This window comes from Leptodactylus fuscus, chromosome 4, assembly GCF_031893055.1.
Source record: "Leptodactylus fuscus isolate aLepFus1 chromosome 4, aLepFus1.hap2, whole genome shotgun sequence".
Lineage (NCBI taxonomy): Eukaryota > Metazoa > Chordata > Amphibia > Anura > Leptodactylidae > Leptodactylus > Leptodactylus fuscus.
Genome location: NC_134268.1, coordinates 62,273,922 through 62,290,595, shown reverse-complemented (window position 1 = coordinate 62,290,595; position 16,674 = coordinate 62,273,922). Strand labels below are relative to the sequence as shown.

The 16,674-nt window shown below is 40.6% G+C and overlaps 1 protein-coding gene across 3 annotated transcripts in view; it reads left to right on the top strand.

The window, feature by feature from the left end:
- Positions 1-16,674, top strand: part of MAPRE2 (microtubule associated protein RP/EB family member 2) — a 136,560-nt gene that overhangs the window by 79,880 nt on the left and 40,006 nt on the right. For all 3 annotated transcript variants that reach the window (XM_075270559.1, XM_075270560.1, XM_075270558.1), the window contains one exon: positions 16,432-16,559. In XM_075270559.1, the coding sequence (XP_075126660.1) occupies positions 16,439-16,559 (121 nt within the window). In that variant the 5' untranslated portion in view covers positions 16,432-16,438. The remainder of the gene's footprint in view (positions 1-16,431; positions 16,560-16,674) is intronic.

Here is a 16,674-nt window from a genome sequence, read left to right as displayed (position 1 = left end):
AGACGGTAAGTATATAAGGATATAATAGTTCAATACCATACCGACTATATTGTAATATGTGGCACTTAATAAATTAAAGCCAAATCCGATCTTAAATTCAGACCCTGCGGTTGGCGACAGCCAAACCGCAGGATCCAAAAAGCTTCTCTTTTGTACAGAATCTCTTTGATGTTACCACCTCTAGGTGACTCCAGAATTTTTTCCACCCCCCAAAATTGGAGAGTGGATACTGATCCTTTATGCATGGCCGAAAAATGTTTTGAAGCCCCGGATAAACCTTCCAGGATACCTTTACTACAATCTTTAATATGTTCCAAAATTCTCACTTTCAATGGCCTTGACGTACAACCTATATATTCAACTCTACATTCTTTACATCTGATGCAGTAAATTACCGCATCTGAACTGCAGTCTATATGTGAATTGTACTTAACCTCAAAGTTCGTGGCCAAACTAACTAAACTGGTTATATCGTTAGTATATTTACACGTTTTACATTTAAGTTGTTTACATCTGAACGAACCACATAACCCTCTATTATCCCCAGCATTTGAGTCTACCGCAGATAAAAAACTTGGGGACAAATATCTACCTAAAGTGGGGGCTCTCTTAGAAACAAATTGTACTCCTTTTTGTAAAATTTTACCTGTAATATTATCAGCCTCTAAAATAGGTAAATTGCGTTTGATGATTTTTTTAATTTCATAGAATTCAGGACTGTATGATGTAGTAAAAGTTATTCCTTTGTTTGTAATTGTGGATTCTTTTGGACGTTCACCTAATAGGGTACTTCTATCTTTCTTCTCCACAATATCTATAGCCCTCTTTAGCATCCAATTAGGATATTCTCTTGACCTGAATCTTTCTAGTAGATCTTTGCTTTGCTGTATATAATCTTCCTGTTACAAGCTCTCTTTAAACGTACCAGTTCCCCCACAGGAATGCCCCGGACCGTGGCTTTAGGATGGTTACTACTCGCCTTTAATAGGCTGTTGCCCGCTGTGGGCTTCCTGTATAGAGTAGTGATCACTTTTCCTTCCTCAACAGAACCCCTCAACGTGATGTCCAAAAAATTAATTTCTGTAGAATGAGTTTCAAATGTGAACTTTAAACCAAAATTATTATTGTTAAGGAATTCAATGAAACCTGGTATGGGCGCTACACTTCCGACCCACACAATTAGTAGGTCGTCTATGTAGCGCCCATACCAGTATAAATAATTCAAAAATGGATTGGTAGTCGAAAACAAAAACCTTTCTTCCCAGTGTGCTAAAAATAGATTAGCTAACGAGGGTGAGAAAGGGGCACCCATGGGTGCCCCCCGTATTTGTAAATAATAAATGCTGTCAAAAACAAAAAAATTATTACTCAACAAAAAAGCAGTGACAGAAAGTAAAAATTCGTTGAAGGTTTCTGTGAGTTGACTATATTTATAAAGATGATACGCCAATGAGTCCAGGGCATCACCGTGGGGGATACTGGGGTACAGTGCCTGCACGTCACACGTGATCCAGGAATAATCATCCTTCCAATTGAAATTATCAAAACAACAAAGAACTGCTTTACTATCGCGAATATAGCCCGATATGCGGCTAACTAAAGGCTGTAGTATCTTGTCGAGCCACAATCCCAACCTTTCTATGGGGGAATTCTTACCTGAGATTATGGGACGTAATGGAACCGGTCTGCTGTTCTTGTGAATTTTCGGTAGCCCATACATAGTGGGCATGGTGGGATTGGGGTTATATAGAAATTCCGCCTCAGTTTGTGAAAAAATGCCTAATGAGACCCCTTCTGTAATTAATGTTTTAATCTCCTTATTGCATTTTTCCAAAGGATTGAAGGACAAGGGTAAATAAGTATTTCTATCATTTAGAATGGTATAACAACTTTCCAAATAATCTAATCTATTAAGAACCACTGTACTCCCTCCTTTGTCCGCTCTTTTAATTATTAAATTTTTTTCCCTTTTTAGATCTTGAAAAGCTTTTCTTTCTTTCCAGGTTAAATTATATTTAAGATTTTTTGATTGGACTTTCTTCTCTAAATCAATTAAATCTTCCTCTACTTTTTGTTGGAATATGGTGTAATTAATACTCCTCGCCTTCAAGGGATAAAATTTAGGGTTTTCTCGATCTACACCTATCGTCTCAAATGTCCTAACTGTTGGGCTATTCTCATAGTCCAAATCAATTAGGCTCTGTAAAGAAGTATGTTCTTGACAAGAGGCACTGAGGGTTAATGCATTTCTATCTGAAATAACATGTGACACATCTGTATGACCTTCTTTGTTCGCCGTAACATCTTCATTAAAGAAATGCTTTTTTACTGCTAAAGTGCGAACAAATTTATTAGTGTCAAGAATAGTTTGAAACGTGTCAAAATGTTTAACTGGCGCATAATTTAAACCTCTGTCCAAAAGTTTTAACTCCGCATCGGACAAAGTCACTGAAGATAGATTGACAACGCTTGTAACATCAGCTGTCTCAGGGTTCAATGTTGTTTTGAGCGCGTTGTATATCTCGCTCTCTTCCTTCTTGTATCTCCTCTGTCTCCTTCTCGTCCGTCTTTGTCGTTTTTTGAGGAGGGATCTCCATTTTTTCTTTGTTGGGTATACACGGTACTTTCCATAGAATCAGTGGAGCTCCCATATCTACTGTTGGAAAAAAGGGAACAATCTGTGTCCTTCCAGGACTCGAAGGATACATTTTTGTTGTTCGATCGTGCACCTCCTTTTTGATTAAATTTCCTTTTAAGGATCGATCTTGGGATAGGTGAAGAGGTGTTTTGTGCTTTTTTATACACGTAACCTTCCTTGTAATCACGTGTGTCCCTTTCAAATTTCCTTTTTTTATTCTCCATAATTTTCTTTTCAATTCTTTCCAGTTTTAATTTAATGTCCAATTCTATTTCCTCCAATTTTTCAATAGGTTTTATTTTGTCAATTTTTTGTTGTAAATTGGACACTTCCTCCCGAATTTTTTGTAGTTTTTTATTTTCAAAATCCACAATGAGGCTCATCAATTTCATCGAGCAATTGCTCAAGATGTTATTCCACGTTTCTATAAAGGCATCATCATATTCAAAAGTGGGGACTTTATGAAGTCTTAATCCTCGTGGAATCATACATTTCTCAATATAATTTGTGAGAGTAACTTGATCCCAAAACAATTTAAGTTCCTGCGTCAGCAGTCTCTCCTTGCTCCTAAACAGGTCTTTGCCTGAACCAAATCCATCCAAATTATCACCTGCTGTACCTCCAAAGATCGCAGCAACTTTTTCTGATCTGTTACTAACCAAGTCCATAGTTGCACAAAATGCAGTTTTAAACAGAGAATTTACAAAATTTCAAAAAAAGACGGTGGCTGTAACCACCAAAAGTCCAACGTACCAAATTTAACCAAGAGAAAAAATGGTATAACAGCTCACCGGTCCGAATTCAAGGTGCTCGATCCGTTTCCCCTGGACTCCAAGGAGACAATCCAATACCAAGTATAAATACAGATAGGATCCGCAGCTCTTGTTCAGACTAAAAAATATCCTTTATTCCTTCATGTTAAAAATACGGTACAGAAACCATGACAATGTGCTTTAAGCGTTATCCGACAGCCATTGCAAGACCTGTTCCTGGTTCTCGGGCCTACTAATCTTTGTACCATTCAGCCTAGTTAATGTGGAACTTTTGTGCAAAGCGCAGAACTTAGGGCCCGCCTGATGTTAAGGGACACACGCTGGTACAAGGCTCAACTCACCCTAAGTGCCAAAAACACTGCTGGTGCAAGGCTCTACTCATGCCAAGGGCCTCAATCTCTGCTGGTAGCTCAGCTTAAGGTCCTGTAACTTTGTTTGGAAGGGCTCATGTTAAGGGCTAGAAAAGTGAATTTTGGAAGGTCTTACCACATCACACACACACACACACACACACACACACACACACTCAAAATGACAGTTAAGGGTGAGGGCTTTTGGAATTCCCATTGCCTATTTCATTTGTGGTTGTCATGGGGAACGTGATTTAAAGGGGTGGTTGTTACTGTTTGTTGAGCTTAAATTGGGGTTTGTGTCCATCCATTTGGGGAGTAAAGAAGGTTTCCAGGTATTTTCCCACTTTGATAGAGGTTTTTTTGAATGTGTAAAGTGTGTAGTTGTTAGGCAGTGATGTTGGGGTAATAGAGGGTCTTTGGTGTGTTAGATGCCCCCAGACATGCTTCCCCTGCTGTCCCAGTGTCATTCCAGAGGTGTTGGCATCATTTCCTGGGGTGTCATAGTGGACTTGGTGACCCTCCAGACACGGATTTGGGTTTCCCCCTTAACGAGTATCTGTTCCCCATAGACTATAATGGGGTTCGAAACCCGTTCGAACACACGAACATTGAGCGGCTGTTCGAATCGAATTTCGAACCTCGAACATTTTAGTGTTCGCTCATCTCTAGTGCTAATGTAAATTTATTCATGTTCCTGGGTGCTAATGTGATTTATATTCATTTTGATTTGTCTGTATTGTTGTATAAAATACCAGTATACCTGCCAAGTGAGATGGCAAAAAATTGGGAGAATGCCAAAAACTAAGGTGGTGGTTAAAATAATACCATTTCTGAATGGACTTATAAAGGGAATTTGTCACTGTGTTTGCTGTAATATCTGTATAGGTGAAAAGACACAGATTTCAAGTGTGTGATTTTATCTTTCTATTCAGTGGCATTACCCTTTCAGCATGCAGCATGTTCTTCTTGGTTGTGGGCCTTGTTACAGTACAGCACATGCGCTATGCTCTGCTGGTTAGGTGTTCATGTGATATTTTAGGAGATGAGCTCTTGAAAATACCCTGGTGCACCAAAATACTCACATTCATACTTACAAAAACAACACGTTTTGGGGAAAATTATAGATTCGGCTGCAAAAAGCAAGTTATCTCTGTAAAACTGTTACAGTTCGCTCAAAGACTATGGAGAATTTATTATGGCTACTCCTCCCTATGTTAGTCTTGGTCAATTTGCCCGCTGGGTGATGTGCCGGAATGGAGACGGCTCCAGTCTACTAATAACTCTAGAACATATTATGTTGTCCCTCGTGTAAGGAGCACTAAAATGACAAAGTGCTGCCAACGATGAGCCCCTTCCATGCCAGTGTTCTTGTGTAAATATTATTGAAGTTTCCCCCTCCCCTCTTTCTCTGTGTTTAGTTTATTTATGCTTAGGAAGATGGTAGACTTCCTTTAAAATAATCTTAGAACTGTTAGTTTTCCTCTTCAGCTCGAGACCCTTTAACCCTTCCCTTTACAAAAGTCCATTGTCTTCCTTGGAGTGTCTTGTTTCCTCCTGTCTTCGCCTAATTCAGATAAAGACTGAAGGTCTCCATAATGTGCTCCCCTACAGCGTGTGAATCTGAAATCCACCATTCACAGGTTAATTGCTTGTACAGTCTGTCTCCCTCTATCCAACGCCTTGCTGGAAAACAAGGCCACTCATTTCCTTCCCTTCATATCACCAGGCCTATATGATGAAACACATTTGATGGACTGGAAGGGCTTCTCTGAAGACATGGCAAGGCTCTCAGATAGTAATTTGTAGTAAAATTCCTCAGTTCCCCTGGCACTCTTAAATGCTGTTGAGGAATTTTGGTTACAATGGACCAATTGAGTTCAGAAGGGAGACTTGACTTGTTCTCCAGAAAATGAGGAGCAAAGTATGTTTTACAAATGTCTTTTTTTTTTCTTGGTATGAGGATATTAGTAACTAATAAAAACTAAGAAGAAAATAAGTATAGAAAAATATTATAACCAATGATAACAGCACTTGTAAACTATAAGTTTTTTGTTTTTTAACTTATCCATAGATAGCTATACAATATGTAACCATCCCCACCCTTGTAGCCACAGTCCCAGAAATCAGCATCTGCTCCTGAATTATTAAAGGGGCTCTATCAGCAAAATCATGCTGATAGAGCCCCACATATGCGTGAATAGCCTTTAGAAAGGCTATTCAGGCACCGTAAATGTTATATTAAACTACCCCCCCCCCCCCCCCCGTTTTAAAATAAAACCCTAAAAAAGAATGTGATCTGCTTACGCATCGTGCACGCTGGGCGGGCATTCAGGGTGTGTCGTCTTCTTCATCCACGCCTCTTCTTCCTCTGATGTCTTCCGGTCCCGTCCTCCTCCGGAGCTCGCAAACTGACATTGATATAAAAAAAATGGCCTGGGCGCATGCGCAGTAGCCGTAGTAGAAGCCGCATGCTACTGCGCATGCGCCCAGGCCATTATATTTTTATATCAGTGTCAGTTCGCGGGCGCCGGAGGAGGACGGGACCCAAGAACATCAGAGGAAGAAGAGGCGTGGATGAAGAAGGCACACCCTGAATGCCCGCCCAGCGTGCACGATGCGTAAGTAGATCACATTCTTTTTTAGGGGGGGTAGTTTAATATAACTTTTACGGTGCCTATATAGATTCCCTATATAATTCACGCCAGACTTATGGTGTGGGTTATAAATGTCGGGTCAAGGCATCCTTGCCACCCTGTCCTCCACATTCACAGAAGATAGAGAACTGGGGTGTGATGTATAGTCGGTATAAGAAAGGGCCGTGCAACTGAGACTAACCAGTATAATACCCATCTACTTCAGGAAAGTAGAGGTGAGGTGATAAATTCTACTAGTCTGTATTGGTGGAAAAGGTGGCATATTCGTTTGTCGGCAAAAGTGGCACAGAGGCTTCATAAAAATGGTGTCTTTCATGAGTACTTTTTTCTGCGTATTGTGGGATTCTTGTGTATTGGGAATTATTGTGAAGCGTTGTGTCCATGGCTCCAATACTAGTTCCTTACATGCAGGAGCGTGGACAGTCATTGGCTATACGCAAAAAGATACATGGAGCCAATAGCAGCCGAAGTGGCCTAGTAATTTACTTGTGCTGCTACTATTTCGCAAGCCAGAGCATTCAGACCCCTGACAATTGGATATTGGTGTCATATCATAGCAGTATGACAATAATGTATAATTGTCAGAGGTCTTGAAGACGTTTTAGATTTGTATTTTGACTTCAGTTGTGATAATAGTTAAGTTATTACGGTGACCTACTTGGGAATACATGCACTTTGTTATATATTGTATAAACAAGTCATGACTTTGGCTTTCTTTGTATATTGAAATATTTGGTATGGAAATCCCCGTTCTGGTCTTCATTCCAAGACTTTTACGTATGTGCTTTGTGCTAGTCATTCACAATGGCTACTAATGGTGAGAGGTTGTATATTATCTCCTGTGTATATATATATATATATATATATATATATATATATATATATATATATATATATATATATATATATATATATACATACACATAAAGGACATATGTTTATATTATTGTACTGAGCTATATACAAGGTGTACGAGCCATTTACATATGACAAAGGAGAAGTCTTAGGGGCTTTCCAGGATTTCGATACTGATGACCTTGGCTTGGGAGCCGGAGTCTTTGAAAGTAACAGTATACGTTGCTGGAGTAGTGTGAATTGGATCTGAGCAGCAGTAAACCTGGCATAGGCGCTACTTGTCGCTGATGCTGTGCTGTTCCTGCTCTGTAGACTGTGCTACATGCTGCGGCCAGAACTCCTGCTGCCTAATTCCAGGAAAACCCCTTTATCATGATGTCATCATTTAGCAACATTGCCCATCACGTCTAGCTGCCAGATAGTAGTTTGTTTTTTTTTTTGTTTGTTTGTTTTTTTAGGTGATGTATACCCCAATATACCTTTATTGAGCATATATTTATTATAATTTACATATGAATGTGTGATACTTTGTGTATGTCTTGTAGGGAAAATGCACATCTTTGTCATCTAGTGGTGTGTATTGTCTTCATGGGTTGGCGTATTTTGGTCTTGATTTTGATGTGTGAAGCCGCATCAGAATAGGACAAAAATGCGCTTGCCGCGACGGTTGTGGTTTCCTGCTCCAGAGTAGGCCCAAATGAATTGGCCTAGTCTGGCGGACGCAGCGGCTGAATCAGCCACAGAATCTGCCCGAAGAAAGGACAGCTCTCTTCTTTTTTTCCGCTAGCAGTCTGCAAAGACCTCTATTGTGAGGGGGGGCAGATTTTGAGGAAGCTTCAGCGCCAAAATCCGCCCCCTCTTGCCCCGTGTGAACGAGCTCTTACTTTCTAAGCCTATAAAGCAGTAAATGGATACCTGGGGAGAGGAGGGGGATGAAGCTGCTGCTTCTCAGTCATTGTTTTGTTGAAACATCACTTATGAATGCAGCCTAAGCCAAGTAAAGCTCTAACAGAGGACATGGGATACATTGCATTATTTGATATCTAAATAATAATTTTCCATCTCTCTACATATCGACTATATAAAATGCGGCTTCAGCACAAGGAGACATTGTAACCCTGCCTTACTGCTGTGAGATCAGTGCTGCTGGCCTGATAGATGTCCACAGTGCTGCTATATATGCAGTGATCAATATACTTTAGTATATGCGGCAAACGCTAGAATTGTCTGTCTATATGACATGGCTGGTGTGACCAACTCAAAATACAAATCTATCTTAATCATATTATCCTTTCTGTGACAGGTCACAACCTTGAGATGTACAATGTACATGTATGGGATATGTATGCGAGCTGAGTTGTTAGTATTGCTGACGTAGGCTAACTATGCCTCTCCTATACACAACCCTAACCCACCTGGTTTGACGTAGATATAGCAGGTAGTGCCTCATACTAAGAGTCATAGGAGGCAGCGCTACCTACTGGATCCACATTACCAGGCAGCACCTGATTTTACCCAACCCATTCTAGCATCTACCCAGGGGCCATAGAGTTGACTCTGGTCATGGCAACATCTGCATCCACTTTGTGATACCATCCATTGGATATTCTGTCAGTACATATTGATGTATTTGTACTATGTGATTTTATACTGTTGCGGTTGTGTGATTTGTGGTGTCTTAGATATAGAGAACAGTCTACTTGTTACTTTATTACAGACTTGGGGCCTGTGCGACGCCGGATTTACAAGAGTACTTTACGCTGTACCATTAGTCAATGTATATTCTCTTTATAAAGAAGTGCAAGACCGCATCTGCAGACTTTATAAACCTTGAGCTGGATGAGAGAATATCTTGAAACAAATTACTCATATTGTAACAATTTCTACCACACCCTTATGTGGCATTTTACAGGAAATCCGAGACGCTTCTGTCAGAGAACTGTCCTTTCAAGAGCCAGTAAGGAATGATCTAGTACAATCTAATAGTTCTACTGCGCAATCCATAGCCGCCAGATTTCCCAGTACTCCTCACTCTGCACCCATGAGATGTAACAGTGCATTTAATAAACTGAGACTTCACTAGGGACAGAGCGGATAAAAATAGCAAGTGTTCCTGAAAGCAGTCTGTATAGGTGACATTGCTATAGTAACTAGTCTACAGTACGGCGAAATGGAGAGAAAAACACGAGTAGATGTGTCAGCAGCTGGAAGACTATAATGTGACCCACCTAGTAGTTATGTATCTGTAATAACTCCATGGATAGAATCTAATATATTCATGGGGAGGAAAGTAAAAATATGTTGCATGTGTTTTCTTAAACGTACATTGTCACGGAAAAAAAATCATGTGACTTGGGATCCGAGGACAAATTGTTCCATCAGAGTAAGAACGTATGGACTGTCTGTGTCCGTCATGCTGCAAGCCAGCTGTTTCTCATTTCTTAGAATTAGTTCTGTAGAAAGTGTAGACCAGCATATGTGAGATGTACTACTAGTATATATGGGTTATATAGCTTCTGACATTATACACTGCTGACCAGGATCAGGAGGGAGACGGGCTTATTGAAAAGACTCAGAAGCCGTGTATGCTCAAAGAACATATGGAGTGGCATTGGTCACCTATAGGCAACTAAGGTAAAAAAAAAAAATCCTAAATTGTGTGGTATATGATTAGTATAATTGCAACTTTTATAGTATGGGTTAATTTAACCCTTCTATCCGCGTAGATGGTTGTTAATGTGACACATCTTTGGTGTGCAGCCCCCTTTTTGCAAAAGTGAGCGGGGCAGTCTGTGTCGGGGACTCTTTAGCCTGACAAATTTGCTATAACTCTCACCATGGAATATATATTTTTATTCTGGCATATGGGAGTGTACCTGACTTTATAAGAGGCTGGAGCCTCATAACAATTCAAGTGCTCCTTGTGCCAGTCACAGACTTTAATAAGATTGGCTTAGGAAATGCTAGTTTAAATTTTACCCAGTGTGAAAGGATAAACATTAATCGCCCATAGGTGATTATACTATTTATCATGAATGTAATAAATGCACTATAAAAAGCCATTGAAAAAAATCTCCTGATCTACAAATATGTTTAACGGATGCCTGTAATAAATGACATACAATGGCATCAGTCACAGAAAGGCTCCCATGTTTAAAACCACATTTTTGCCCCCTCTGATTAATGGAGTTCTATGGACCAGTGTAGAAGCTTTCCCACCATACACGCCAAGTGTGAAACAAAATGTGATGTGAACAGGCCCTAAAAGAGAGAAGTGAAACAAAATGCAAAAAATAGTGATGCCACCTCTGGTAACCTACAAGAAGGTTCCTCACACTGTCAAACCCAGACTGGCACAGTAACAGTTGTAATGTCATATACTGTATATATTACTGTATATAGGACTACTCAGTACTGATGCCTGTCAACATCCATGATGGAAATGTCCCTTAAGCAGAAGTGCCCATCTAGAATTTTCCTGAATCAGTTACTTCTCATTGTACAAGCTGTTGTCTGTGGTAATAGGATGCCATGTTACTACCAGCACTGCCATCCTGTTACATGCCCGGCTGAGTTTTGTGATATTGGACGCCATTTCCTGCTCTAGCTCTGTTAGATTCTTCATTGAAAGCAGCCATTCCTCATTAAATCTGTCTCCAGCCTTGTTCCTTCTCTGTTTCACCTCTGACCTCCCTGTGAAGTTACAATGTTCCTTCTATTTGGATGCAGCAATGTGCTGGCAGCTGAGAACTTTACATCCATGTTTGTTGGTAGGAAGTGTGAGGCAATTTACGGTCTAAAAGTTAGACACTGTAAACTTATACCAGACAGTCTTTCGCTGCACCAGATTTATCACAGTGTCCGATGCTGTTTGATAAATCTGTGGTGTTATTATTAGACTGTGTAGTCCACCTTTACACCGCCAATTACTTGTGATAGTTTACGCCAATATAATGTACCAAAATTTGGAGTATGTTTTGGCGCAGTGTGTCCCATTCGCTATGCTATCACCCTTTAGAAGTTGTGAAAGTGCCTACAAAGTGTCTAAAACACTTAAAATTCACTTGAGATTCATCTCACAAATATTCGCGAGCCTCACCTGCAAGGTTTGGTTCAGAATGGACCAGAAGGCTCTGGGGCCCAATAATTATTAAGAGTAAAATTATCGGAGACAATAGGGAAGTGAGCAAAACAAAAAACAGCTCACGTACTCCTTTCCTCATCGCTTACAATCTATGAAGAAATGGGGAGACACAGGAGGTAAGAGAGCTTAGTTGGTACAACCATCTTTTATTAAATAAGATCATAAAACTGAAGCTGTATGAGCCCGTCACCTGCCAGTATCTGTGAATATCCAGATATTATGTGCCATGCAGTGCAGAGTAACTTCTAGATGGAGGGGTCAGGTCCTGAGAAATAGAGTAGGAAGGAGCTAAGGATAAGGACAAGAAGCGTTAGTATAGTGTAGGGAGGTGTAGGACAGTGTAATCAGGTCTTGTGATAAGCCAGCATAAACAGGTGTAATTTTAGGGCAGTTTTGAAGCTTCAGTATTTGGGTATTAATCTGATTGCCTGGAGTAAAGTATTCCAGAGCATTAGTGCAGCTAGAGAAAAGTCTTTGGATATGGGAGCTGGATGTTCGGATAACAGATAATACAAGTCTAAGGTCATTGGTAGAAAAGGTAGCATGGTTAGTGCGGTAGACAGTGACAAGGGAGGAGATGTAGAGGGGTGCAGCACTATGGATGGATTTGCGGGGGAGTGTGATAATTGTATATTGTATTCTGTGGTGGATGGGCCAACAGTCCAGTCACTGACACAAGGTAGATGTGTCTGTATACGGGTTTAACAGAAAGATGAGTCTGGCGGCTGCATTCACGACAGGTTGTAGAGCGGAGGAGTGGAGCATAGTGAGGAGGAGTTGGTGGTCTACAGTGTCATATGCTGCTGAGAGATCCAGAAGATTAAAGGGGCTCTGTCAGCAAAATCATGCTGCTAGAGCCCCACATATGCGTGAATAGCCTTTAAAAAGGCTATTCAGGCACCGTAAATGTTATATTAAACTACCCCCCAGTTTTAAAATAATACCCTAAAAAAGAATATCTACTTACGGATCGTGCACACTGGGCGGGCATTCAGGGTGCTCAGTCTTCTTCCTCCACGCCTCTTCTTCCTCCGCGCCTCTTCTTCCTCCGATGTCCTCCGGTCCCGTCCTCCTCCGGCACTCGCGAGCTGACATTGATAAATAAAAAATGGCCTGGGCGCCTGCGCAGTAGCCGTAGTAGAAGCCGCATGCTACCGCGCATGCGCCCGGGCCATTTTTTTTTATATCAGCGTCAGTTCGCGAGCGCCGGAGGAGGATGGGACCCGAGGACATCGGAGGAAGAAGAGGCGTGGAGGAAGAAGACACACCCTGAATGCCCGCCCAGCGTACACGATGCGTAAGTAGATCACATTCTTTTTTTAGGGTTTTATTTTAAAACGGGGGGGGTAGTTTAATATAACTTTAGCGGTGCCTGAATAGCCTTCTTAAAGGCTATTCATGCATATGTGGGGCTCTAGCAGCATGATTTTGATGATAGAGCCCCTTTAAGTAGCGAATAGTTGCCTTTAGATTTAGCGGTCAGGAGATTGTTGGAGACTTTTGTAAGGGCCGTTTCCATCTGCTGTGTTACAAGAGTAGAAAAACTAAAATGTTGGATTGTTGTATATTCTAGACACAATTGACTGAAGTTCGTTGGGTTTCCATTGTGGTGCCTGTCTTTTACCAGCAGAACTGGGCTTTATACTGAGCAATTTATAACAGCAATTCAAACACAATCCACGATGAAGACTCCAACAATATAGATGTGAACAAAGCCGTACACAGTGGAGCATTTTATATACCGTAGTTGTGCTTTATTTCTTAAATGTAACAAATGTCTCTTGAAACCACTTGACAGTCTGATGGTATTTTGTATGTTGATTTTTGTCTTTCTGATGTTTGCCAAGCTTTTGTCTAACCTTGTGTGAAAAGCATTTGTAGAATTTTCTAAACAGTATCCCGCTTTGGCATTTTATGAGAAACATGCATTGATGTTCTATTGTCTTAATGATCTTCTTATAATAGCAGCTATCAGTTCTTGGAAGTGTAAGCTATGGATATTGTGTATTGGAATGGCTGTGTGACTGATCCAAGTCTGTAATGATAGCAGCTGCTGCCATAATCATTGTGTATTCTTACAAAACACTTAGAGCTGTCATGGACTGACGGGTTGGTTTTGCTTATTGGGAAATTTAAGAATAATCTTTTGTCACTTAAAATAATTTTAAGTTTGTTTGACAAGTCTGAAGTTGTGTTAGAAGTATTATTCTCTGTGTTGATAAAGGACATTGGAGAGCGGTTGAATCTTAGTAATATTACTAAGACACATTTGTATCCGCCATGTGGACCCATGCTAGATGCCTTTTCCTATTCAGATCCGTTTTCCGTATCGAAGGGACCTATTATAACAAATGGAACCGTGAAAAAAAAAAAAAAAAAGACAAAAACAATCAGATATCATCCATGTGCTGTCTGTTTTTTAAAATAAAATGAAAAAAAAAAACAAAACCTGAAAGCAAAAATGTCCATGTGCATGAAGCCTAAGCTGTAGCGTAACCTAAGTCTTGTAGGCCCTGGTACAAGCTTTTGTCCCCTTACCCCCATTTTCTTGATAGTGACCGTTATGGGCGCTGCAGCGATATCTGTTACTTGAAAGGGATACAGCGTTTGTACCCACAACTGCGGTTATCAAAAATACGGTGAGTGAGCAGCACAGCGCCTGGCATATAAACAATACTGGGAGCGGTGTTCTGTAGGAAATATTTGTTCTTCAGGGTCCTAACAGTCTAAGAGATGTAAGAAATCAGTGGGGTCCAACACCCGGGCCTCTGCTGATTAACTGTTTGAAGGTACTGTTGTGCTTTTTGAGAACGCCATGACTCCTTTACTATTTATATTGTACGGCATCTGTTTTGTAATCACAATGCAATGTTATTTCAGACTGTACAGTATAATGTGGTCCTCACAGTGGCCCCCGCACAGTATAATATGCTCCTCACAGTGGCTCCCGCACAGTATAATATGCTCCTCACAGTGGCCGCCGCTCCCAAGAGACTCCCTAGAGCCGCTTCAGGTGAACCCTACGAAATTCCACAAATGTTTGAGGTTCGGCCCTCCACTTTGCTACTATTATACTCTGAGGTTTCCTCAGATCACAGAGTATAATAAGTAGAGACCTAATGAAAGTGATTAAAAATAACAAAAACTTATAGTTAGCTTGCCTCACCTGTCCTGGGCATCCTTGCTCCATCTGGCTCTTCGGTATCTTCTTCAGTCCTCTTCTGTCTGTGACTGAGGGTTGTCGCACCCCATACTGTTGGGGCCTGTGATTGGGCCTCAGAGGTCATGTTGGGCAGAAGGAACCCCTCCAGTATGGACGAGCACTGTCAGGAGGCAGGGCATTCCTCAGCGTCATGGCTGGGCAGTAAGGAATGCCCCTTCTCACAGTACAGCTAGAGCTATGGACTCTACTGTCAGGGGGGGGGTGTGCCTTACACCCTTCTGACAGTGAAGAGCTGCGGTAATGGCACCAATAGCTCCTCACCAGGGGCAAATAATGGGAAAGCCGATTCCATTCAGCACACTGTCTTTCTAGCAGTATATAAAAACTGCATGGGCCCGAGGACATGAAAGGTCCTCTTTAAGCCCTAATCAAAATTAAAAACTCAGACACCCTTGTTAAGGTTGGCTCTGTTTGCATCCTCATTGGTTAATTATTGTGACAGAGCAGCGCAGTATTCGTATCATTACAGAACCTATTGATTTATAATGTAAATTGGGCTTTCTTTTCACAGTATCGGTCATATTACCAGTAAAAAAAATTGTGCTGTATTCTGAACTACCTGTTTGACATTTATTGCAACATCTGCAATGTGAACATAGTCTTATTTAATTTACCATAAAGATAACAACTTGCACAATGCACTAACATTGAAATATTCTCATGCAGAGAAGCCTTCTGATAAGCTTTGATAGACATGGTATAAACTGTTCATAAGAAAACACTACCGAGAGGAAATACTAAATTAAAACCCCACAGCGCTATAAATAGAAGAAGACAGGAAAGCGTTTTGCAGCCAAAGGACTATAAATAATTATATTGCAGCATTGAGGCCAGGTTACTACTGTAATGGTTTCCCCCCCAAAAAAAGTCATTAATGAAAATGCTTGATAAATGATGACAGACCACCTATGTAACTGTAATAGATTGTTTTAATGTTCGCAGACCTACCACATACTGTTTTATACACCCGACTGTGTGGTTTTTGGAAGTCGTTTTACCCAAGATTTTATGCTGATTGCTTATCGGTGCATTAGCTGCTTTTTGCTGGGGCTTCGATATTTGCTTTGGATAAAATAAAGGGCATTCATAGGAAAATGAAATTGTAGATATTTATAGACACCAGGTCCGTAATAAGAGAACTTTAGGAATATTTGGCCCTTAATACTGACAGAAAACCGCACACATACCATACTATTACTTACTGCCAGGTATATTGGGTAATGTCCACATATAAACAGAAGGATCTATCCAGAGATTTAGGGTGGCATATACATTAGATAAATGTCAGTCGAACCCAACAATTTCATTGGGACCAGGAAACCATTAAATGTGTGTTTGGGTGACCCAAATCTTCCCCAACAGTAGACGATGGGGGACAGGAAGAGCCATGGCCATATGTATATAATATAGTCATTGTGAACTTCCCTTATACTCTATCATGCTATTTGCTCATCTGTGTATATACGCTTGTGTACAGCATTGGGCGCCCATGTAGCCATATTTTTATATGAGCAGTCATTTTGACGGAAACAAGCGAGGTAGAATTTAAGCAGCCTCGATATTTTAGATTATATTTTGTGTTGATGTAGGTGTATGCTGTTTTTATATGTCTTTTTATGCAACCAGTTGAAAACCGCTTTGTAGTATCACTGGCGCGTTCTGCTTTTATCACATTCTTTGGACGTTCTCCTTGGAGCCTTTACTCCCGGTCATGGTATTTGAAGTGTTAGGATCAGTATTACAAGCATCTATCATAAGATTTCAATCTTCTTTTCATGTTTGTCTTTACAGCTGGGGAATGGCGGTCAACGTGTACTCTACCTCAATAACCCAGGAGACTATGAGCAGACATGACATCATTGCATGGGTGAATGACATTCTGTGTTTAAACTACACAAAGGTCGAACAACTATGTTCAGGTATGAGATCTGCACTGTATATTAATCTATATGGTTCATTGGTGTCTTACTGGACATGTAAATGTATAAAGCACTGTATTGTTAACTATTCTCAAGGGCACATGATTATATTACT